General features: G+C 43.3%; 2 protein-coding genes across 2 annotated transcripts in view; both read left to right on the top strand.

Annotated features, from left to right (window-relative positions):
• The window catches only part of LOC311016637 (ERC protein 2-like), a 147562-nt gene extending 139173 nt beyond the window's left edge, over nucleotides 1–8389 (top strand). Inside the window, exon 21 of the mRNA XM_084014475.1 lies at nucleotides 7257–8389. The gene's annotated coding sequence lies outside the window, so the exon portion shown is untranslated. The remainder of the gene's footprint in view (nucleotides 1–7256) is intronic.
• Nucleotides 8390–10186: 1797 nt separating this feature from the next.
• On the top strand, nucleotides 10187–22064 carry wnt5a (wingless-type MMTV integration site family, member 5a). The gene is made up of 5 exons (XM_084014750.1): nucleotides 10187–11105; nucleotides 14076–14225; nucleotides 16263–16510; nucleotides 19230–19522; nucleotides 20124–22064. Exons 2-5 carry the CDS (start codon nucleotides 14089–14091, stop codon nucleotides 20580–20582), a joined length of 1137 nt encoding a protein of 378 aa, XP_083870876.1. The 5' UTR covers nucleotides 10187–11105; nucleotides 14076–14088; the 3' UTR covers nucleotides 20583–22064.
• The last annotated feature ends 1922 nt before the right edge of the window (nucleotides 22065–23986 follow it).

The following is a 23986-nucleotide window of genomic DNA, read 5'->3' as shown; positions in this document are numbered from 1 at the left end:
AAAATAGGCTGTTGCCTGTCCATGATGTACTAAAAAGATAATAAACCACAACACAGAATCAGTTAACCCCTCGTCCAAGTGGGAATGATGATTAAATGAGCACATTGTTAACATTGGATGAGCTGGGGCTCCAATGTTTGATCACCAAACACACATCTTTGCTGACTGTGTAAACTCCATACGGACCTCAAAGCTACTGAATAGACATTATTATCAGATTCTGCTGATAGTGTTCTGCACGCGCACACGCACACACACACACACACACACACACACACACACACACACACACACACACACACATGAATACAGATAAAGAAGCAAACGCCGGAGGGCCACATGCACACAACACACACCTATTGTATCTAAAGTTGGGCCTGTTTTTCCTTCAGCAGATTGAGATCTGAAGGATCACATTTATTTGCTTAACTGGATTGAGTGATCCTAAATAGATCTGAGATGACCAAATCAGACCAAAACAAACCACACACACACACACACACACACACACACACATACTTTACTCGCTGGTCTACATATTAGATGCATGTTCAAAAATCCCTATTGGCCCAGATGAAGCTCCGTAACCAGCCTTTTCTTATTAATGTGTTATGCCAGTCAGGCAGGAAATTATAAAATGTAAAGCACAGTGATGTTGTCTTTATTCTGTCAAGTTTGTGTGTTCAGTCTTAGGATTTTCTTTTTTTTTTGGAAAGGCAGAAAGAAAATGTCTATGTCAGCCTGATATGGTGGAAATCAGTGAAGAGGGGGACTTAAGTATGGACAATAAATAACAGATGGAGAAACTGAGTCTGTGGGTAGAGAGAGAGGAAGTGACTAGTTGGGTCAGGAGTGAGGACTGATGGGTCAGTGGAGCTGGTCTCATCTTGAGAAGACATCAAGAGGATGGTGGAGCATTAATGGCACCCTAAAAAACAACTGAGGGGTGACTGCTGGAATGAGCGTGACAGTATGTTTGTAATATGCACACACACAAACAAAATATGAAACTGAAGAGGGGAAGGTAGTGGAAACACAGAAAGAGAAGAAACACTTCTGATGAATAACGGAATGTTTCTGTTTGTGTAGAGTAGGCCTTTCACCAGTAGTCTGGCTCTCTGTTCTTCTTTTCCATCTTTCAGGAATATGGTCTTCCCTTCAGCCCACACTCTATCTGCAGCACGGAAAACTTTCCTTACTTATAAAACAAGAATATGAACGTCCGTCATATCTTTTTCCCACATTAGTGTGTGTGTGTGGACTTCAATGCACAAAGAGCAAAGAAAGCAGACAAGAGTTTACCTGCATATGCACTTCTTTCTGTAAGTCTACTGCCTCTACACACCATCTCAGGGTACTGGGTCAAACCTTCAAAGCAAAATGAATGCCACCATGCTCCCCCCCCCCCTCTCTCTTACCCGCATGAGAGTGCACCACAGCTAGACTTGCATCCACTCCATTTTTTGCAAATGGGGGTGAGAGGCTGTTACCGTGTCACTCGGCATGGACTCTTATCGAACCATCAGACTACCCTCAGATTCTCTTTCCAGATGGAGGTGAGATAGGGCCTCAGAGGCCCGGACCCCCGCAGACACTGAGAGTATGGAGGCCTCCCCTGATCTGCTACCTAATGGTGGTGCTTTAATGTGGGCTCAGGTTTCACTTGTCTCCCCTGCCTGGCTGGGCCTACGTTGGTGTCAGGATGCAGGCGATTTCAGGGCTCTTCGGCCCGGATTCTGATGGGCCGCTGCTGCTCTACTTCAAGGTGTAGCTCCAGGTCAAGGTGTTGTTATGGGACACAAGCTCCCCAAGGGCCCCATACTATTCTTGCTAGGAAGAAATAGGTGGCAATGGGTTGTATACACAGACATACAGGCACTCAGAGGCAGACTTTGACATACATGCAGCTGGCCCACAGTAGATCGCTTGACATTTTTCCCCAATAACATAAACACTGCCACTCATACTGTGCTCAGAGCGGGAGAGAGAGGAAAAGAGAAAGAATCCTGTGATAAGACAAAAAAAAAAAAAGCTTGAAGGAGTAAATGAGTGAGATTAGTCAGAGGAACTTCTGAGTGCTATGAGAGACAGATCAAGAGGGAGGGGGAGGAGGAGGAGAGAGGAATTTGGGAGCAGAGAGAATTCCATGCACCTTTTATTATTGTTGCACAAACTTGTATTTTAGACCTGCATGAACATTAAGCAATTATATGAACATAGTTTCCTTTGTGCCCCAAGTGATGAATGCATATTTGAAGATGCCAATAACACTTTTCCAGCCCCCCTCTCTGATGCTCTTGCCTTTGTATGTGTGTAACTTTCAATATTCATGTATACATACTGCTTTATTACACAAGCATACATGCATGTGTGTGTGTGTAGGGGTGCTTGTGTCTTTGTGCGCATATATGTCAAGACAACCTCCACATTAGGAGTCAGTATCAGATTCTCATATCATTTGTAGGTTGGCACACCTTGGCCAGACTTGGGAAACTCATCACCATTCCACAGAGAGCCCTCTATCATTCCTCACAGGATTAGAGACAAAAAGGAGGGAGAGGGAGAGAGTTCAAGGCAGGTAGTGCTCCTTTACTTTTGGTTGCTGGCACAGTTGTTACTATCATTTAGCTGAAATGATAAAGGTTTTCAAATTGCCACCACCGTTCTTTCGATACCTCTTGTCGATCTGTTCATTTCAAACCAGATGTCAGTTTGAGGAGGCACAAGGCGCTGCTGCACGCTAGTGGAGCAGTGTTTGAATGGGAACACGCTCACATGTGGAGCAAGCACTATGTCTGACTCACAGATGCCTCTCCTAGGGAGTTTAATGAGTTTGATACATGAGATTTTTTTTTTTTTATCAACAGTCAACTCCACCTAGTGGTGTTTGTACTGAAGCGTTTTTTCTGGCTGCAGCAAGGAGTAAACTGTGAAGAGGGAAACGTTACACCAGTAATTGTTTATCTGCACAGAATCACTTTACTGTGAGTAGCTGGAGAAGGGAGGATCAATACTAAGGTTTTGTATACAAATCCCACAAAAGCTACACACAGTAGATAATGTTGCTTCTGAGATCTGGTGCTTTGCCTTTGTGGCTGTCTGTTGCAGACTGTGTTAGTAGGTCTCCTCAGCACCTCTTGGCCTGGCATCTGTGAGGCTTGCTCACACTTGCTTTCACCCAGCATGTGTTTGCTCATATGAAGGAAATTATGTAATTAGTCTGTGAGGGATTGTTTTCTTTCAGTCTTTCCCCACTTTCTGTACCCCCCCCCCCCTTTATTTTTGCACTCACTCTCTCTCTTTCTAGTCCTTTGACAGCAGGAGATGGTTAAGCCAAGCCACACCCCAGCTAACCTCCTTCATTAATTGCCATGGACCATCAGTGGAGGAAAATGAGTGCTTGTCATACAGATCTTAACTGAAGAGCAGCTTTGTTTAACATCAAAGGGAGAGTTTGGAGAGGTGTATGAGGGAGTGGCGATGGAAGATGTGGGTGTGCAGGGGCTTGTGTTGGGGCGGGTTGTATGCTGGGAGATGGGTGCAGGGGTACACACGGGCAGCATCGGGGGGGGGGGGGGGGGGGGGGGGGGGTACCTGGCATTTTACTCTCTAATTCCAGCCGGCCTGGAGGCCTGGAGCACTAAGAAGGGCCTCACTGTTGCTCTCTGGATCAGCCAGGTATTGCTTACATAAAAAGCAAGTGAAAACAGCTGTAGGGATAATTAGCTTGATTCTCCATTACATGCCATGAGGGCCAATAACTAAAAAATGGAGTTTTGTTTGGGTTAGAGCTGCAGTCCCAACCAGGAGGAAGTTGTAAAAGTCAGGCAGAAAAAAAGAAAGAGAGGTAAAAAGGAGAAATTTGGGGAAGAAAGGGCGAGCTCTTGAAGCAATTGTTGCCGCGGAGATGTTCTCTCTTCCTGGGGTGGTTTGATGTAGGCTGTATTTTTAAAGGGTTCTAAAGGCCTGTGGTTTCAAAATGACTGGAAGGGAATGTGCACACAGATCCTTGTTTTTTATCCATTTAATATGTTAGCTGAGGGTTTAGCTCAAGGGAACAGGTCAATTAATTTGAGCTGGAGCTAATTTTAAGTGCTTTTTGTCAGATTTGAAGTAAAGGATTGCGTTAGACACTGTCTAGCAACGGAACAACAGGGATACCGCATGCGTTATATTCTTTTTAACATCAGTTAGCATGTTGATCACCGGTACACAATAGATTCTGACATTTGTTTTGTCACTGCAAGGCATTTTGTCGAAACTGCTTCTCTTCCGACCTTCTTTTCCAAGGTTAAATAGACCGTCCTTCTATCAGAAACATGATATTTTCTGTGGTCACATTCTAGGAATGTCGCCACAGAAAGTATCTCGACATTTAAAAAATCATATATGATTATGTAGACAGAAGAGTGAGAGGTTGCTTCCGTCACATCTCCCTGTATTCACCCCAATATTTGGCCTTTCATACCACCAAACGGCTCGTTCTACGTCTCGCCTACTGCTAGAATTGAATTTGCTGTGTTTCTCTTTTTTTTTTTTCTGTCGGAATGAAAGGAAACCAACCACAGCATAATTTCAAGTGAAAGAGCAGTACTTTAACATTGGTGGTCTCAAAACTCTGCAAGGATCCATTTAACAGGCAGTTTATATTAGTAGCACTTAGAGACAAGAAGGGATTCAGCCGCTCACATCCAGACTCTCAGGCTGGATACCCAATCCTCAGGACAAAGACAGACAGACAGACAGGCAGGCAGGCAGACAGACAGGCCAGCATATATGTTTCGGAGAAATGCAGGTAGACTAACAAAATAGACACCTTACACACTCATTTGGATTGCCTCTCCACCTGAAAGGACTTTGACCATGTTGTGTCTGTAGACACACATTCTGGTCACAAAATAAACGTTGTTTAATTACCACAGGGGTACCAGGCAGTAGAAATTGGGTTTCCACCTCAATTCTGTTTCTGCAGCAGGCTTTTGCACATTTTCACAAGTCAATCATTTACCTTTCTCTGGGGGCCGGCTGAACCAGTATTAATATGAGAAACTGTTCACCCTGTCTGATCCCGCTATCAAGCACACTGAGAGTGGAGGAGTCGGGAGGAGGAGGAGGGTTACGCAGGGAGGAGAAGATAGGAATGGCTGATTGGAGTGAGAGAGAGATGATGGCAGTAAGAGGGGAATTATATTTAGCAATTTAAAGGTATGCATTGGTATAGCAGCAATTTTTCACCCCATGGGGATCTACACCAACCTCAAAAGAGACAGAGAAATATGTTCTGCTAAATATGTATGAATATTATTCTATTAATAAAGCAGATATGCTCCCCCCCTCAGTGAACCTACTTTAAGTTAAGCCGCTCCATACGATACTGGGAGGGCTGCGTCTGATCTGTTGGCGCGAGTGTCAAGTGTTAATGTTTTATTGTTATCAGTAGCTGTGAGGATTCAAGTTGCGTCTCGGATATTACAGTGCAATTCATCACATTCCTACTCGTACAGTAAGCACATGGCTAGTGCCTGTTTGATAAATGAATAATAATGTTAATATCTGTACATATTTCTGTGTGCTTACTACTTTCTGTCAAATGTGCATGCCGTTGTTTTCAACCATATTCCACATGTTTCAAATTGTATTGGACTCAGAAACAGTGACAGGCACTACCTGGTCTAGTGAGAGTTTATCCAACACGAGGCTGTGTAATGTTCTTTGTGCAGTGCGGTATACGTGTAGCTGGTTTCTTTGCTGCCTTTAGCAGCTGATGATGCAGAAAATTGTGGACAATGATCGTTTGGCTGAAACGGCTTTAAGCAGCCTGTCAGAGCCATTTGAGCTCACTATATAATCCATCCTGTGGTTGTAGCTTTCCCGGCTGATATAATATGCTTTGCTTCGTCACATGCTTTGTCACCACAAACGGGCATACTCACGACTACCGACGCAAAACTTACACTCAGGAATCTAAAATTCCAGATGATTTCAACAATCTGTCACAACATGCCGACATGTAAAATAACCAAAGGCCGATAAACGTACACACGTTCATGACCACATAGCGACATACACTTCCTCATTAACAACGCCAACACAGGCGTCACACGTGAGTTTGTGTAGTGAATGCGTCTGTTGTGTGGAAGTAGTGAGGTGTTGACAGAGAAGAAAGAGGAGCGCTCTTCAAACACATCCACAGGCAGGTCGTGCTCTCCATTATGCCCTACCGGGGGCCATATTTGTTGATTTTCTGGCCCCCAAATCATTAATTTAAGTGCAGACGACGGTGAAGAAACCTGAGAATGGCGTCCACACACATGCACAAATTCCACACGCAAGCATGTGCATGTGCAGACACACATTTGGTCACACTTACACACAAGCAGGTTTATGTACACACGCGCGCACGCACACACACACACACACACACACACCATGTTGCCTAACAAATGATGCCACTTTAATTGCTGTGAGTGTTTATTTACTCCTGGCTGTAATGGATGGTCCTTCTCTGCCTTGCAGCCAATCAGAGGGAGACAGGAAGAGTGTGAGCAGGACTGCACACTTTCTATACAATTTGACCTTCCTCTTTGTACACACTAACCTAAGATGCTACCATTAAATACTGGTAATCCCCTTATGTTCAAGATTTAGGGGTCATTACTCAAGTCAAATCATCCCTATTGCAACACTTTCCCCAACTTAACCTGTGAACGTCTCTGGTCCTCAACAAACAAAGTTTGTATTAAAGTTCTATCATTATTCCCGTTTCTGAGTGACTGATGATAACGTCTTCAGTGATTGGTAGTTATTTTGGGGCCTGTTTGCTCAGCCAATGAGGCGCCTCCAGCGAGCTAGACATACATCATCGTTTCTTTTTTTCACAACCTAACTCTCAGGAAAGAAGTGAGTTGTTGCTGACTGCTGTGCGGCCTGAATAACAGACACATTCCGATAGTTTTTTTTTTTTATTAATGAGCACTTGATGTTTGGGCTGCTGCCAACTGCATTTAGAGCATTCTTAAGGACCTCTGGAGGTTCGCCAGACAGAGGAAGAAAATGGTCAACCTAAAGTTAACTAAAAACCCCTAAATATCTACAATGGACCCGAGTATCTGAGTTCTCTTTGTAAATTACCGAGCAATGTAATCATTAGCTAGATAATGCCTCTTTATATCCCTGTGTGGTTTTTAACATTGGTTTCTCCTTCTTTGTGGTTGACCTCTCATACCGATAATTTTTTTCTTCTTCTTTTTCCACAGCTGTGTGTAGAGCCAGGTACCAAGGGCTTCAACTGCAAGCATACACGCTGGCCTGACCTATATCTCCCCGCCATCGTGACCACCAGACATACGTATGAACACATACTCCAGGACCCACCGTTTCAAGGAACATCCTACCTATGAATGTCACCTCCGCTGACAAATTCAACAGCCTGAGGGTGGGTGCTTCTCCCTCAAAGGACCATCAGTCATCAGTGTGAAGCTGCAAGGTATTGGCAAGCGGCCTTCGTTTCCCTAGCTGTTTTCAATAGACTGGGAGCTGGATTCATTTTACAGTACTGCGGTGCTACAGAGTTCTGGCTTCACATCAACCAGCATTCGCTCCACCACTCTCGACTACTGGTGTGGCTGAACTGAACAAGTGGAACTAGCCGTCGATCCATGCCAATCCTGGACTGGATCGTGTCGGCATAAATGCGTTCACTTCTGCAGCTTGATATCAAGACTTTTGTAAATATAACAACAAGGGCCTCAAAATCCACAATCCACAGAAACCTTGTCAATGTACCGTGCCAAAGGAGACAACCCCGTCTGCTGAAACAAACCACTGAACTGGGACTACATCGGAATCATTTGGAGTAGCCTGAAAACCACCCTGGTAACTAAATGCTTTGATCGTCTCCCACTTCCCCGCGGCAAGCTCAAGCAGAAAAGGTGGATTCGGGCATACACAATTTGAGGATCAGCTTACACCTTTAAACATCAGATCCCTTATTAACAGGGAAGGAAGCACAGCTGACCTCCAATCAGCCAGCTTCACGTAAGAACAGTCTGTTTATACATTTCTCCTTGTGTTCTTTTAGCCTGCTGTGCGTTTATTTAATGAACCAATATCACGTTCTGTTAGCTTTTCTACTTCCAAAACCGTTCTGAGTGCCACTCTTCTAAGTTTCACCAGCTGTGTGTGACTTACTGCTCTGATGAGTGATGTATTATGTTGTTGTCTATTCGTTGATCCTGTGAATCTGAGTGGCGAATCTGTTTATAATGAAGTGACTTGCGTTTTTGAAGCAGTGTGTCATTTCTTTTCTTCGCCGTACTGGATGTTGGTGATAATGTACAGTGTTGTGTTTTGATTCGACAGTATAACAGTGTTTGGCCCTTATACCTAACACGTACAGTTTTTGTACAGTGTGTGCATGTGTGTGTGTTTCATGCTGCTCTCATGATTGTGACGACTGTGAACGTTTGGGGGTAACAGGATTCACCCTTGACTTGTTCCACAGTGTTTTTCAGTGGTCTGCTGGTTTCTCTTGTTTGAATAAAAGTTGTTTTCACAAGAAATGCAACATGTGTTTTATCAGAAAGACAATAATGTGAACATTGACATCGACAGTGTTATTGGTAAATTTGAGTGCAACAATGGGTATTTTCACAAGATTAAAGTTTCACTGCCACTAATGGCAACTACAACAATAGACTCTTGCACTGCCCAAGAAAGAATTCTCCCCAGTTTTCATGGTCTACCAATTCTCTCTCTCTCTCTCTCTCTCTCTCTCTCTCTCTCTCTCATAAACTCAGCCAGATGTTGCCCAGTTTTCTTCCTAGGGGAACGTGGGGGGATGTAGGATTGGGGAGGGGGGTGATGGAGGAGGGGGGGCATAGTGAGGGATCAGAAATGTGGCTGAGCATGTTTTAAGTGCTCTTTGACGCAGTCGCAGCCTCCAGCATCCACCGCGGTAACATTAGCTGGGAACACAACTCTTGCAAGATTTCCAGGCACTTCACACTCATTCTGCCAGGTATTCACAGCGACGTGAAGAGTTATGCCTCGAGGAGATACACACTTTGTGGATAAATGTCAAAAAATGATGGCTGTCACAAAAGTATTATGAGTTCTCTTAAAACATTTTTAATAATGTTTTAATTTTTTTTACTTGAGGGGCTTATAATTAAGCTTTTTATGCACTATTGTATTTGTTTTTATATGCATATTCACATTTGCATTCTCCTTTGCAAAGGATTGATGGACCTGGACTGGTTTTAAATTAGGCCTGTCAGACATTGAGCTATCATAAAAATGTCTAAATGAATTTATTTCCCCCTCTTTTTCTCCTCCCTCCATCACCTAAGGCAAGTCCTTATATGGGCATGGCACCGGATATTCAGGTAACCCTGACCACTTATTTGAGCATTGTTTTACTGACTGTTATTCTATCTCTATTTCCTCAATCCAGATGAAAGTCCAGATCTAACTCGGCTTTCCTTCCAGTCCGCGCGGACTGAGACGTCCACGAGGACACACGTGAACCTATTAAACACTTTGCCCTCCGATACTCATCACCGGGTTCACTAGTACAGTATCGAACTGGAAGCTGGCGGATTCCTACAGCATGTTTTGAGATAAGGTACCATAAAATAATAATTACCGTAATGACCGTAATGCTCGCAGGCCTCCAGGTGATGAGAGCAGCCTGTATAAGCACACGATACGGACCTGCTTGTCTTGATTTTACTGAGTGGTAACTTGATCTGCTGCCAGTGAAAATCCGAACTCTGCTTTGGTATGGATAGGGTAATAGCCTCGGGTGCTTTATAAGTTTATTTTAGGTAATAGAGAGGCTTGTTTTGTTACAGCCTGTTCCACCCTCCTCTCTCTCTCTCTCTCTCTCTCTCTCTCTCTCTCTCTCTCTCTCTCTCTCTCTCTCTCTCCCTCTCCAATATTAACAACACTAAAATTCCCTTCCTTCTTTACAGTCGGAGAGAAGAAAAAGGCGATTTGAGGAGAACTGTGAAGCGCATGCGCCATCTGAGGGTTTTTTGCGTTGCGCATCCATGCTGCAGGGTAGTTTATGAGAGGAGGCGGCTGAAGCAGGTGAGAGAGAGAGAGAGAGAGAGAGAGAGAGAGAGAGGGAAGCAGAGAGGGAGGGATAGTCGGTGATACTTCTCTGCACTTCAACACACAGAGACACACACACACATACGGTGTGGGAGGACGACAGACTCGGAGCCTCAGCAAAGCCACTGTTGTTCACACGCCGTGCTCGTTCCCTCCCCTGGCACCGTGCGCTCTCGCCAAGCCGCACTGTTTGGAGATAGTCCGCGCGGAAAGTTTTTTGGAGCACACTGTCTGGAGCCGATTAATTGTGGCATCTGTTTTGTTTTGTGTCTTTTTGCGCGGCGGGTGACTGACTTTGTTGCACGTGAAGACTTTTAAACCGAGCGGAGGAATTGTCAAAGTCGTTCCCTGCGCAGAATGGAAGGGAAATTGACAAGTCGTTTGTGGCGAGGATCACCGTGTGGATGTTTCCGCAGGTAAAACGCGCTATGACCAGGGCGTGTGAGCGGCTGGATTTAATTTTCATAACGAGATTTTTCACATTTTTGTTCTGACGTAGTCCGGCTATAATCTAGGACAGTGCTTTGACTAGGAGAGAGACTATAAAAGTAGGCCGCGTTCAATTAGAGTATCCGACGTTTCCGCCAGCGGTGTTGCCGTAGATGGCTTTTAATTGTTTATAGTAACCGCAAAATCACGCACTGATTCGTTAAAGGAACCGATCGTTTCCTTCCTCGAACTGTCTCTGGACATTTGACACATCCCGCTGCTTCCTATCCATCCAGACAGTTTGTTTGGCGCACGGAGCGCCTTCACGGATTGTTGGCTGTCCGTGTTCACCGACACACTAAACCTGAAGAACTCTTAGCTTTAGCGTCCCGCTTTGTTCACCCGCAGCCCAGCACTTTAAAAGAAAGCCGGAGGAACCGAGACGCGTCTCCACTGCACCGGGAAGGGACACCTTAAATCCACCTGGCCTGCTCTGGGATTATTGGTTTGATATCGTCTGCAGAAAGTGGATTACAACTTCTAACGGGCTGTGCTCCCTGGTGAGTAGCCTTTATAGCTCTCCTGGTTCACTCACGTTCCCATGCAGCAGAGTGGGGATGCGTGTTCTGTGGGACTTGTTGGACTCGGATGTGGACAAGATGTCTTGACATGTGATGTGAAACATGCTGTCCAACTCACTTCACTGCCTGGTCTATATGTCAGCCCTGCTGTGCAAATACCGAATTTAGAGAAAATAACTACATGTGTTTTAAAAAGTAGCCTATATGAAGCAACAACAACAACAAAAAGATTTCAGTTTTCCATTGTTAACATTATTTAAAGTCAGGCAATGTTCTTTGTGCTGCTTCTCCTCATCAAGTCCTTGTACCTGGCTCCCTCTCCTGGTTTTTTTAACAACAGGAGAGGCTATTAGAGGAGGAGAAGATTTCACTCATTAGTCAGCAAATTAGGTTGCCATGCATCTTGGGAAAGGGTGATATTATTTTATGTATTTGCCATGTGAATAGAATTCCCCCACAAACCTATACTCTCAAAACAAGTAGAATCCATCGTCACAATGCTCATTATCCAAAGACTTACAGATGCAGGCCATACATTCATTCGCTTCAAAATGGACTCGCCATTCATTTATACTTCTCATCATTTGAGAAGCAACCTATTTTCACTTCACATTTCCACTATATTTTGTAGCAAAGATTATTCAAGTCCTCTTGTATTTAGTTGTAATATTATTTTAGATAGTTTGGCCACAGAAAAACTAAAGTGTATAAAGATGTAGGCCCAATTTCTAACAAAAGATGAAATAATTCAATTTAAGTCGGTAATTAATTTTAAAACGCGAGGGTTATTTACTTTATTGAACTCTGAGGTTTAATATAAATCGATTTAATCCCATATGGCCCTTTTTAAAAATAGCCTCTTAAATGACTCATTGCAACAGCAGGGCCTTATGTTTTATCATCCTGACGAGGGTATTCTAATTGCTCTCTTCCTGCCTAATTTGATGCCACTTTTACTGACAAAAATCAGCGAGGTAGTCGTCAGTCATCCAGTGAAGTCCCAATGAATATTTCACCCGGGTCAAATCGTTTCCAGGGGTCACTGAGCGCAGGATTTACGCAACTTGCAGTGACGCCGAATTGCCTTCATGATTGTATATTTACGTTTTTAAAAATCAATAATTAAGTCATGCATAGTGTTGAATAATTGGAGCACTTAAGTTAATTACGCAGTATTAGCCTATGAAATTGTAGGCAGTAATTAAATAATATAACCCTCGAAAAAGCGAGTCAGGTAATTGCAGACACCTGTGGCGTCATACGGTTAATTTAACTATAGTTAATTATGAATATGTAGAATGAAGCTGGAGTCTCACCTTTTTATTGAGTTACTTGTGATTTAATGTCCTGCTTGGCACAAAATCCTATTTAATTATAGAAGTTTAATATCCGCAGATGAAAATGTATTTTAAAAATCTGCTTGTTGGCGGGTGTGGCAGCTCCAGTTCGTTGGTTTAAAATCAGCATAAAACCGCCGCATTCTGTGGATTATTGCTTTAATTCATGTGGAAGAACTCAAAGGAACAGAACCTCACCAACGATTACTGACGCACAAACTCAAAGCACATGCTCGCGTGTCTGTGTGTGTGCGTGTGTGCGTGCGTGCGTGCGCGCGCCGGGTGAGTGATGGTGAACTTGGCCTCGTCTTTAATGAGTATTAGGCAGGACCAGGTCTCCAAGACTCAACCCTGGAAAATAACGCAGCGTGACAAATTCGAGCTCCGGGTCCCAGCGTTCACACGCGGCCCGACTGGAAGACTGGCACGTCGGTTCAACTCGCAAATGGCGGGGTCATTATTTCAACTCATTTTCTGCCGACATAACAGCCAGACTGTATCACCAGAGCCATGCACATAATTGACCTGTTTTATTTTTATTTTTTTCCAAATTCTTTGTAGTTTTCGTTCGGCCGGCAGCGGGCTGCACAGTAAAACCAGGCCCAGGCCATCATCCGCTGACGTGGCTGCTATCACTCCGACCCACAGTCAATTAATAAAAATAACAATTCATTTTAATACACTTATACACCGATATGACCGTTATTTGTCGAATTACATATTTTAAAACCATATGCAGCTTCAACTTCCCGAGAAGGAAGCGATAATAAATAAATAAATAAAAAAGTCTCATTTTTAATTTGCAAGGTTTGTATAGTCCGACATATTCCTGATAAATCATTTCCTACCCTAATTATTTTAATGAATTAATTTATATTTACATAATTTAACAACATTAAACGTTGCCAGGAGGAACACATAGGAGCCTGCCATAGATGGAAATCAACCAGCGTGGAATAAAAACTACAAGATGGGTTTTGTTTGCCCTTTTTTTAACTAATCTTATTTGCCTGGTTAATTGTTGGTAAAAATTGGGACAAATTAGTTTTGACCCTTTTGTTGGCAGAAAATATGTTGGGTAAAATGGATTTAAAATAACACACACACACACACACACACACACACACACACACACACACACAGTTTCACTAGGCCTCTCTGTCTGTCTGTCTGTCTGTCTGTCTGTCTGTCTGTCTGTCTGTCTGTCTGTCTCAGCCTTTGTGTGTCTCGTTCTCTGAGTAAAGTGAACTGTCAGGAATGTATCTAGCTGAGGTTTCATGGTCATTGTGTCTTCTCCGACTGCACGTCTATCAGTCGTATGTGATTCACACTCAGACCTGCTGCCAAATGACTGCTCCGCTGTGCAAGCGCTAATGGCCTCAGGGGTCTCATCACACACACACACACACACACACACACACTGCTGTTTGCATGTAAAATGGAGAGTTAGGCATGCAGCTCGACTTTTTTTTTCCTGCATTCCCTTCATACATTTTGACATCCCAGATATTCGTCCCTGTCTCTTTCTGTGTTCTGCAGAATGAACTAGTAAGACAAACATCCAGACAGACAGGCAGCGAGACTGACACGCATCCTCTCTCTGCCCCCCCAGATCAAGCGGCAGTATGAACCTGGGGCTGGGCTGTGTGTGGCGGCCGGTTTGCTGGCCCTTCGGCAGCGTGTTGGACTCCAGACACTGTGTCTTTGCTCTCACACTCCTCACACTCCTCATGCAGGTGGTGGTGGAAGCCAACTCTTGGTGGTATGTATGCATTCATTTTCTCTTCATATGTACAATGTTTTTTTGTGTCTTTAAATTTGTACAGGTTGGTTTTGGCCAGTGGAGATTGTCAGCTGTCAAAGGGGATTTTCTTCTTCTCTACACTTACAGATGAGTCACATGTGGAAATGGGGCAGCGGAGCCTAAAAGAGTCTTAAAAAAGACATGAAAAAAGTCACATATTTAGGGTTATATTGATTATAGCTGTGGGGGCATTTTGTTAGTGTTCATATTGTCTTTTTACTTACATTCGGAGGGAATTTCAGGCGTCTGTGCGAGAGTGTGTGTGCCTGTTTGCAAAGTAAGCCTCCTCAGCTTCCACTGCACCACATATGAGGTAACACAACATGCTGACTGTAGCAAATTAGCTTTTCAGGAAGGACCTTTTTTCTCCCTTATTTTCTCTCTTTGCATATTGCCAAACCAAAATTATGAATATTATAGAAAACATAGAATGATGTGGTTTATGAGTCGGCGTACAAATATGTGCAAGCACGAAGGCTGACTGTGTGTACTTGAGTGTGTGTATGTGTGTGTGAGAGACACACATCCTACTGCCATTAGAAAAGCCTATATTTGAGCATGCTGCACTTAAATACACAGAGTACTTCTGATAGGGGAAAATACTGTTTACCACTCGCTGTAGAGGCTCTAAGCAAATCACAACTCTTTACATCCTGTGGCTGTTTCTGCATTTTTGGTCTAATTGTGCAATTGTGTCTGATTTGTGTATCCCAACATAAGTGCTTGTAGAAGAACATTGAGCATTTACACCAAACCCACACTTTCAGTGGGAGATTTTACCTTCCAACATCATGCAGCGATGGCCTAATTATATGAAGAAAACATTCTTTACGCAATTAATTACATATACAGACAAGCGACTCCCATATAGTTGAAATAATGAGTTGGATTTACCAGCTGAGGACTCTCATATCACCACAGACCCTTTACGAAAGCCCAGTTTGGAGCACACACTTCTGTGTGTCTTTCAGTTTCCTCTTTGAGAGGACACACAGGTGTGAATGATTTAGAGTGTCGGAACAGCAGGCCGTGTGTGTGTGTGTGTGTGTGTGTGTGTGTGTGTGTGTTTTTTTCTTTCTTGTACTTCTATGTGCTTAAGTGTGTACGTCTGTGTATATGTTGAGTGTGTGTTCACTGGCTGCTGACTTTCCCCAGTCGATCAGGTTACACTGGGGGCTAATTGTCTTTCTCTTAGGGCTCAGGGATGGGCTGCTCTAATTGTCCTGTGGCCTGGAACCAGATGCTCATACTACAGTTCCTCTCTGTTTCAACTGTGTTTGTCTCCTCTTGCTCTCGATCTCTCCCTCTTCCACTCCATTTTATTTATTTTTCTTCCTCCTATACAACATTGATTGGAACTGTTACAGCAGATAGGATTATCTGATTTTTTCCTGTCGTACTGTAAAAGGTTATACAACTTTTATATCATCTCATCTAACACCTTTTTTTTGCAAAATGCTGGACATCTTTTTCCTCTTAAGGCCCCTGAAAACTGAAACAAACACATAAGGGGACATCACTTCTTTGGTTGAACTCATAGACGTCATATGCAACCTTTGAAGGGGGGACACTGACGGGTATGAAGGGTTGCCACTAAGAAGGTTAACTACCTCCGCTTCAAGACTCTGGATAGAGAAACCCTATGTTTGTGTCAGCTTTTTTAGTTTTGCCCTTTTACTTAATGCACTCTTTAGTTTACTCTATCCTCTCGTACTTTCCCCCCCCCCTGACTCAAATGTTCCTTTGTTGTTTCATTTACTGTATATTCTTAGCCTGAAATAGCACATGACCTTACATCCAGCATCATTAAAAGCTAAGAGTGTATCGTGGTTTACTCCATTCCCTTAATAACTGCACTTCATTTGACTTATTAACATAACATCCCCCATGAGACGGAGAAACTAATCCAATGAAATGAGCTGTTGATTGTTAATCTGACCTGAAAACCTGAGAAATTAGTGAAAACGACTGCATTATGTGTTCCTACTCATCCAGGTCTCTGGCCATGAACCCTTTACTGATCCCAGAGGCCTACATCATCGGTGCCCAGCCTCTGTGCAGCCAGCTGGTGGGCCTGTCGCAGGGCCAGAAGAAGCTGTGCCAGCTCTACCAGGACCACATGCAGTACATCGGGGAAGGTGCCAAGACAGGCATCAGAGAGTGCCAGTACCAGTTCAGACATCGGCGCTGGAACTGCAGCACAGTGGACAACTCCTCTGTCTTCGGACGGGTCATGCAAATAGGTAAGAAATTAGAAAAAAAGATGCATCAAAAAGGCATTTATTCTTAGAAACATATACATTAACAAAGAGGAGAAGAGGACATGTTCACCTTCTTCATTAGTCCTCTCTGATTCTGTCCCACTTTGTGTGTTTGTGAATGTGTGCATTTGAAATATACATGGCTGTTGATTATCAGCAGCTGTGTGGAGGGAATAGTTGGTGGGTGATGTTGCTGGATAAATCACACGTGGCTTTGTCCTGCTAAACCAGCTCCCGACATGAAGCCAGAGCCCAGAGGGAGGCAGAGGATCAGCTTTTCCCCTGATGAATGGTAGACAATCTAATCTAGTGTAAAGCGCACACACAGATGCAAACACTGTGGCGACGGCCTGCAGTTGCCCTGTATTTACAAGTAATGGGAGTGCAGTGAGTGTATGCAGCGATACATCACCTTGTCAAAGATGAAACTGCCCGTCTCTGTGTGTGCACACTTACATGTAGTGTGCTCAGATCACTTCTAATAAAAAGTTCAAGAGCTTTTCAGCCCTAATCCCCACTCTTGGATGCGATCTTTTAACATGGTTTGTTTTAGTTTTCTTTGGATGTGGGCCTTCATCTCGAGAGCTAATGTAAAAGTGGTTTGTCGTTTATTGATCATAACTCTCAGCTGAGTTATAAAGACGCTATACAGTGTCTGTGTTATAGCAGAATCACAGCAGGACTCGCAGGTTGGTAGCAAAAGTTCACATTTTGGGAATATTTCAAATTCCTCTCGACATCGGTCAATTTACACACAATTCTTCAATAAACAAACAAACCCTAAAACCCCCCATTTCTCACCGACGTAGTTCACACGCATGAGCAGATTATGAGATATCCATCTGAGTTTTCGGCTCCCACCCCAGTGCAATTAATGGAATAAATGGTGAATGGAATTTGGTTTGTGGTGTCACAGCTTTAAGAATAACCTTTAATGCGCTCAACAGCGACTTGTCTTTCCAGTAATAATGTTCCCATGCCTCTGGATAATCCACAGAACACACTGTCAACAGTTTTCTTGGTGACTATTTTTAGTTGGAAGTAGTTCCACTGTAAACTGATCACAACAAGGTCCATAGATCATCTCGCATAACCAGGACAACATTTCTGGAATAGAGACCTTGTCTGTGAATATTTGAAATTAGTACTAAAAAGAAAATTTTGTTCACTTTCATCGTATTGAGGCAGCAGGGAAAATGTCAGAGATGGATATCTCCAAACCTCAGCACATAAAACTGTCTTCAGTTTCAGTTTACCTCAGTTTACCCCTAGAGGTAAACACTGATGTTCTTTTAAAATTAGATTTGATTCTTTGATTTTATTTTAATTTTGGTGAACCGAGCCTTATAATGCCGTACTTGTTGTCAACATCCTCTACGTGACATTGTGTCCGCACATGTTTTTACGCTCCTCGCGGTGATCCTGCCTGCCCGTATGTCTGGCACTGCTGACTCCCTCTCCACAGATCGGTCTTCATAGAAACCTCATCAGCAGCCGTTCTTCCATTCCTCATCTCCCTCCCCAACACTGCTCCCATCTCGGCCCACTCCGGGCCAAGTAAACATGTCCTCCCCTCTATGGCTGTCTATCTGAAACCCCTTACTGTCCGTCTGTCTGCTGGCGTAGGACACTGCTAGTGATTTATAGTTAGGCTCCAGGGGTGCTGGCGTGGTTGGGTTCACACCCTCTCCCCAGCCTGGCTTGGCTAGCTCCAGGGTGGGTACCGGAGGAAGGAGACAGCGGTGTGGACGACGACTGTTTGTCTGTCCACAGGTCCACAATTATATCCCAATATCTTTGGGCTGGTTTAAACATTGTACTCGACTAATAAATCCCCCTGTCTCTGTTCACTTCTGCTCCAACCAGTTTCCCACCTGAATATCTTTCAGACTTTCCACAGTGATTCTTTCTTAATCTTTCTCTTCTCCATCATTGTATTTTTCCTCCTGTTGGAGATATTAAGTGCATGTGTGGCCTTTTCATGTGTTTTTTTTAACTATTAACTATCTCTCATCTTAAATGTCAACACGCGGCCTCATAGTTTGGTTGTTCTTTTTCTCTCATCACTTATCTGCTCATCTTGCTTTTCTCTTCTTATCTGCTTCTTTGCACAGAGGTAGTAATGGATTGGTGATAGCAAACACCGCTGATGTGTATTTTTTTCTTTTTAAGACATCCTACCTCTCGTCTCCATAGAGGAAATGTTGAGGCTAGAAACAGCAGGACTTGATGAGCAAAGGCTCCGGGACCAGTCAGTCATGACTGTTAAAGTATAAGAACTGTTGTCACTTTCAATTTGGGTGAAATTGCAGCTGCTTGTTAAGACACATCTCTGTCACTGGAGGGCGCTCTCTTCTCTCTGGCTGAAGCCCAATAACAGCAAACCAGATTCCACCGTTCAAGATGTTGGTGATGAGGAGCCTGCAGCTCTCTCTGAAGTGCTCTGTAATCCTCAATGTATGATCAATGCTAAATAAACATGCTTATATATATATATATATATATATATATATATATATATATATATATATATATATATATATATATATATAGAGCATGTATATAGATAGATAGATATGCTATGATTCTAATGCACAACCTACAAAAATGGAGTCAGTGGATGAATGATAAACGTACATTTCTGATTTGCTCTCTACCTCCTGTTGAATGTGACGAGATGTTCCTTTTCATGTGTGTGCAGGCAGCCGAGAAACGGCGTTCACGTATGCCATCAGCGCGGCAGGGGTGGTGAACGCGGTAAGCCGCGCCTGTAGAGAGGGGGAGCTCTCCAGCTGTGGGTGCAGCCGTGCAGCCCGCCCCAAAGACTTGCCGCGAGACTGGCTGTGGGGCGGCTGTGGAGACAACCTCAACTATGGCTACAGGTTCTCCAAGGAGTTTGTGGACGCACGCGAGAGGGAGAAGAGCTACCCCAAAGGCTCGTATGAGAGCGCCCGGCTGATGATGAATATTCACAATAACGAAGCTGGAAGGAGGGTATGACACTGAGGTTATAGAACCACACACATGCACACACACACAAAGATCTTAAGATGTCATCAGATAAGAAGCAAGCAGGGATATAAACTGCAGGCCCTAGGATGAGAAGAACCAGCGATAGACCAAGAGGAGTTGTGAAGTGAGCCGATCCAGGTCAATCAGATAGGTCTCCACTGATCATCTGTGCAGCAGCTCTGTCAGCTCTCCCCCCTACGAGGCTTTGATCTGTGGGGAGATGGAGTCATTGGAGGCAGCGCTGGGGTTTCTTTTCCCTTTCGAAACATTTTGAAACCACCTCAAAGGAAACATAACGCTGTTGCCAGGCTGTTCTCTTTCAAGTTAGACAAATGAGTAGACAACGCTTTATTCAATAAACTACTAGAGACATGGACAGCATCATCCGGTCCTTTATGGCAAAGCCATGCTTTATGTGATCACGAGCAGCGCATTGTGCCAATATTTACGCAGACAGGTCAAATTCAAAATATGAAGCATGTGTTGTTTGGACATTCGTCTGCAGTTTGCCACATTTCGCGAGTTCTTCATCCGGTTATTGACCATTTTTTTCTCTCTTCTTCTTCCCCTCCTTCCCTCTCAGACGGTGTCGGACCTTGCAAACGTGTCCTGTAAGTGCCACGGGGTATCGGGCTCCTGCAGTCTGAAGACCTGCTGGCTGCAGTTGGCTGACTTCCGCAAGGTGGGCGACGCACTGAAGGAGAAGTATGACAGCGCTGCCTCCATGAAACTCAACTCGCGTGGAAAGCTGGTGCAGATGCACAGCAAGTTCAACGCTCCCACAAGCCACGACCTGGTGTACATCGAGTCCAGTCCAGATTACTGCCTGAAGAACCAAAGCACGGGCTCTCTGGGCACAGTGGGGCGCCTTTGCAACAAGACCTCAGAGGGCATGGATGGGTGCGAGCTGATGTGCTGCGGCCGCGGTTACGACCAGTACAAGGCCCAGATAGTGGAGCGCTGCCACTGCAAGTTCCACTGGTGCTGCTACGTCAAGTGCAAGCGCTGCACCAAAATCGTAGACCAATTTGTCTGCAAGTGAGAAGAGGAGTGTTGCCTATGTGCGTTTGCCTGCAGATGATGGGCATACATCTGTGTGTATTCATGAGCAACGGAGTTGAACACAGAGAGAGAATGGAAGAAAAACTATATAAATTATATTTATAGAGTTAAACAATTATGCCATTGCAAAAAGACTGACTCTTTTAAGAAAAAGAAAAAAAAAATCTTATGTCTTCAGAAACTGAGAGTATCGTGAAATATTTATTTTGAGATTATGGTTTATTTTGGCCCAGTCATCACCAGCTGATTTTTAACCCATTCAATGGCCTAAAACTGGCTGGAAATCCCCCCCAACACCCACCCTTTTTTAATATTAGAAAAATGCCATTTGTCTTGTCAGATGGGTCACTCTGATTGGGGAAACTGGACTACACTTCCAGTTTCCTGAGAAGAGTAGTGTTGAATATGTGTGGCATAGTTGACTCCGAGGTCCTGGTTTGTTGTTTGAGAATGATTGTGTTGAGAGTAGAATGTGTGCTGTAGTGTATGGATGCGTTCATGGGCCCAGTCCCAAACCAGCCTTCACATCACCTAACCAAAGTCTACTCGTCTTATCACACGTAGAGAAAGGAACACTGTTGGTTCGTAAGAGTCCACGGAATACAATGGGTACAATAAGAGGGCTGTTTTGGGGATTGGGCCATTTATTATGCTGTCCCAGAAGCCTTAGAGTCCCCCAGGTGCTGCAACAAGCCCTCCACCATTATGCACTTTGATACAGAGGCTTAAACCTGTCTGTACGTGTCTGTTCAGCTGTCTTTTTTTTTTTTTTTTTTTTTTTTACTACAGTGCATCAGCAAATATATCAATATTATAGCCTCCATTCTTTTCCATATTAATTCAGATTATCCATTTAACATTATTCTACAATACTTAATGTGGTTTGAATATATATGGGCAATGTTGTGGTTACAGTTGGTGAAATATTCCATGCTCTGTGTATATAGTATGTCTATCCAACCAATCAGTAAACTGTATTTATTTTTCTTTAACCAGATCCTCCTTTTAAGCTTAAAACAGAGAAGCATCCTCTCCATCACAAATCAACATCCTGACGTCCTCCTGTTTTCAAGTCACTTTTTAAAATGGTGTTCTCACTAATGCGGCTCTTCACTGTTTTTGTAAAGGGAAATGCACCTTATTGTTTCGACACACAAATGATTTCTTTCACCCATGTTCAGCTTTACTGTTACACACGATATGTATGTGTGTATATATCACAGAAGACGCTCAGATCTTTATCATCGCCACAGATTCCAGTACCACTCAGTTAACGGCTCACTATCCCTGTGACGATTCTCAAAAGACAAAACCATTTCTACCCTTCCAAATATGTATATTTATAAGCTTCTCCATGACTTGAGGTTTGTTAAACGTAATGTGTTATAGCTGATATTTTGTTACTTTTTACAAATTGGCTCAATGCTCTACTTTGTTTCAATAAATATCAAATGTAAAACCAGCAGAGAAGTATTTACTCACAGTATTTGTTCGTCAGTCTTGTTTGTCTGCCAAGATTATTATTTTTGTTTTAATGACATTTTATCTCATTGAAATGTGTGTTCCTTTTTAATAGAGATTTTACCTGATTCCACTTAATGAGATCTAACTTTTTTTAACTGGTAAATCTAACTTTTCAGGGGGTTCTACAAAGGTGTATTAGGGCCACTGTGTAAAAAAAAAAAAAAAAAAGTTGGAGCCGAGAGAGGTGGGCAATATTCCAAGAAAAAAAGTCGCAAATTTGCTACTTTAATTCTAGCGGCTTTATCAAATAGCAATTTTGCTACTTTATTACGATGCTAACAAGCGGCATTTATGCCAGCTAAAATCACTTGAATGTCGCATTTATTTTTCTAATTAAAACATCACAATGTGTGACAACGCCTTGCTACGGTTCTTACGTGATTATTGTTGGTTAATTTTATATGGGCCAAATTGTCGTCTTAATAATCTTAGTAAATGCTAGTGGTAACTTTCACTTGTTGTCATAGCAACGGCAAACATCTGGTCAAGCAACATGTTTACTTCCTCTATGACCGCTATAATAAAGTAGCAAATCTGTGAAAATCGCAAATTTGCGAGTTTCAAAGTAGCAAATTTGCAAGGTTAAAAGTAGCCAATCTGCGACTTTATACTTTATACTTTTTTTTCTCTGAATATTTCCCACCTCTGTCCACTCTGGGTTTTTTTCCCCCCTAGTTGCCCTAATACGCCATTGTAGGTTTCTGAACCAATTTAATTTTAGCAGTGGACAGATCGGAAGCATAGGAGAGAGAGGGGATGTGACATGCTGCAAAGGTCCTCTGGCTGGGATTTGAACTGGGGTCGGCTGCGTATGTGCACACGTTCGTACATGGCATGGGCTCTAACCACTCCACCAACTGTGCACCAAACTTAGACTTTTTTAACTACAAAATATAGTTTGTAGGTCTGGAGGGTATGACTTCATTTTTTTTTTTTTTTACTTCATTCAGCCTCCTCACCCATGGGCCGATTTGGTAGCAGAACCCACATTGACAGATGACAGCTGTTTTAGGCGTGTAGTGAACAAAGACGAGGACAGTTTTGGGAGCTTTGGAAGATGGTCTGAAGATTGGGTGTCTCTCATTGGGATGGTTGAAGTTGCATTATAAGCACCCCTCAACAATCCAATGACAGTGGATCAGTTAATGGAATGATAAATCATATTGTGTCAGGAGAATAGGAAGAAGGGGATTTTCAATGTGGGGGGAATGGGGCTGTCTGGAGGACGACTGGGCTTTGTCAGAGACTGCTGGAGCTCAAGAGAAGACGCAGGGAACAGGAGAAAAGATTGGGTAATGAGAAACTGGGGATTACACATGAGGGCTGCATGAGAGGGGTTGTGAGGGGAGAGGAGAAAGTGCTTCAAGGAAAGTGCTGTTACAGTGTAAACGTTCCTGACGTTGGCTAACATTTCCAATGGGGAAAGTGATACTGACTTTAGGAGCACATCCCCCATGTGACCCTGTCAATTGGCAGTGTGTGTGTGTGTGTGTGTGTGTGTGTGTGTGTGTCTGCACACTTGCATATACTCCCACTTGCACAAAATGTATTACATCATTTCAACTGTTTACATTTCTGATTGGTGTCATGTAGGCCAATAAGGAAAAGCAGGAGAGAAATATATAAGGCCAGCAATAGGAGAAAGTGTAAAAAGGTGATTTGTTTTTTCTAAAGGAAAGAAAAAAGGAGACCAAGAGCAGAACGAGTTTTATTAGCTTTTATATATTTGATCCTTCTGTTAACAGCAGGGTTTATAAGAATATGAAATCACCCTTCGACTTTATACATGAAGGTGAAAAACAACTTGCACATGCTGGACGAGACTCCTTGGATCTCAGAGTGAGTGACTGACTACATACC

The sequence above is a fragment of the Eutrigla gurnardus genome (assembly GCF_963514095.1).
Source record: "Eutrigla gurnardus genome assembly, chromosome: 8".
In the NCBI taxonomy this organism is placed as follows: domain Eukaryota; kingdom Metazoa; phylum Chordata; class Actinopteri; order Perciformes; family Triglidae; genus Eutrigla; species Eutrigla gurnardus.
This window is presented reverse-complemented; position numbering and strand designations above follow the sequence as displayed.

Bases quoted from the DNA above. Each gene is read 5' to 3' on its own strand.
- wnt5a (XM_084014750.1), top strand. From the start codon at position 14,089: ATGAACCTGGGGCTGGGCTGTGTGTGGCGGCCGGTTTGCTGGCCCTTC. The intron at 14,226-16,262 runs GTATGTATGCAT...CTACTCATCCAG, and splicing joins GTGGAAGCCAACTCTTGGTG to GTCTCTGGCCATGAACCCTT. The intron at 16,511-19,229 runs GTAAGAAATTAG...ATGTGTGTGCAG, and splicing joins CGGACGGGTCATGCAAATAG to GCAGCCGAGAAACGGCGTTC.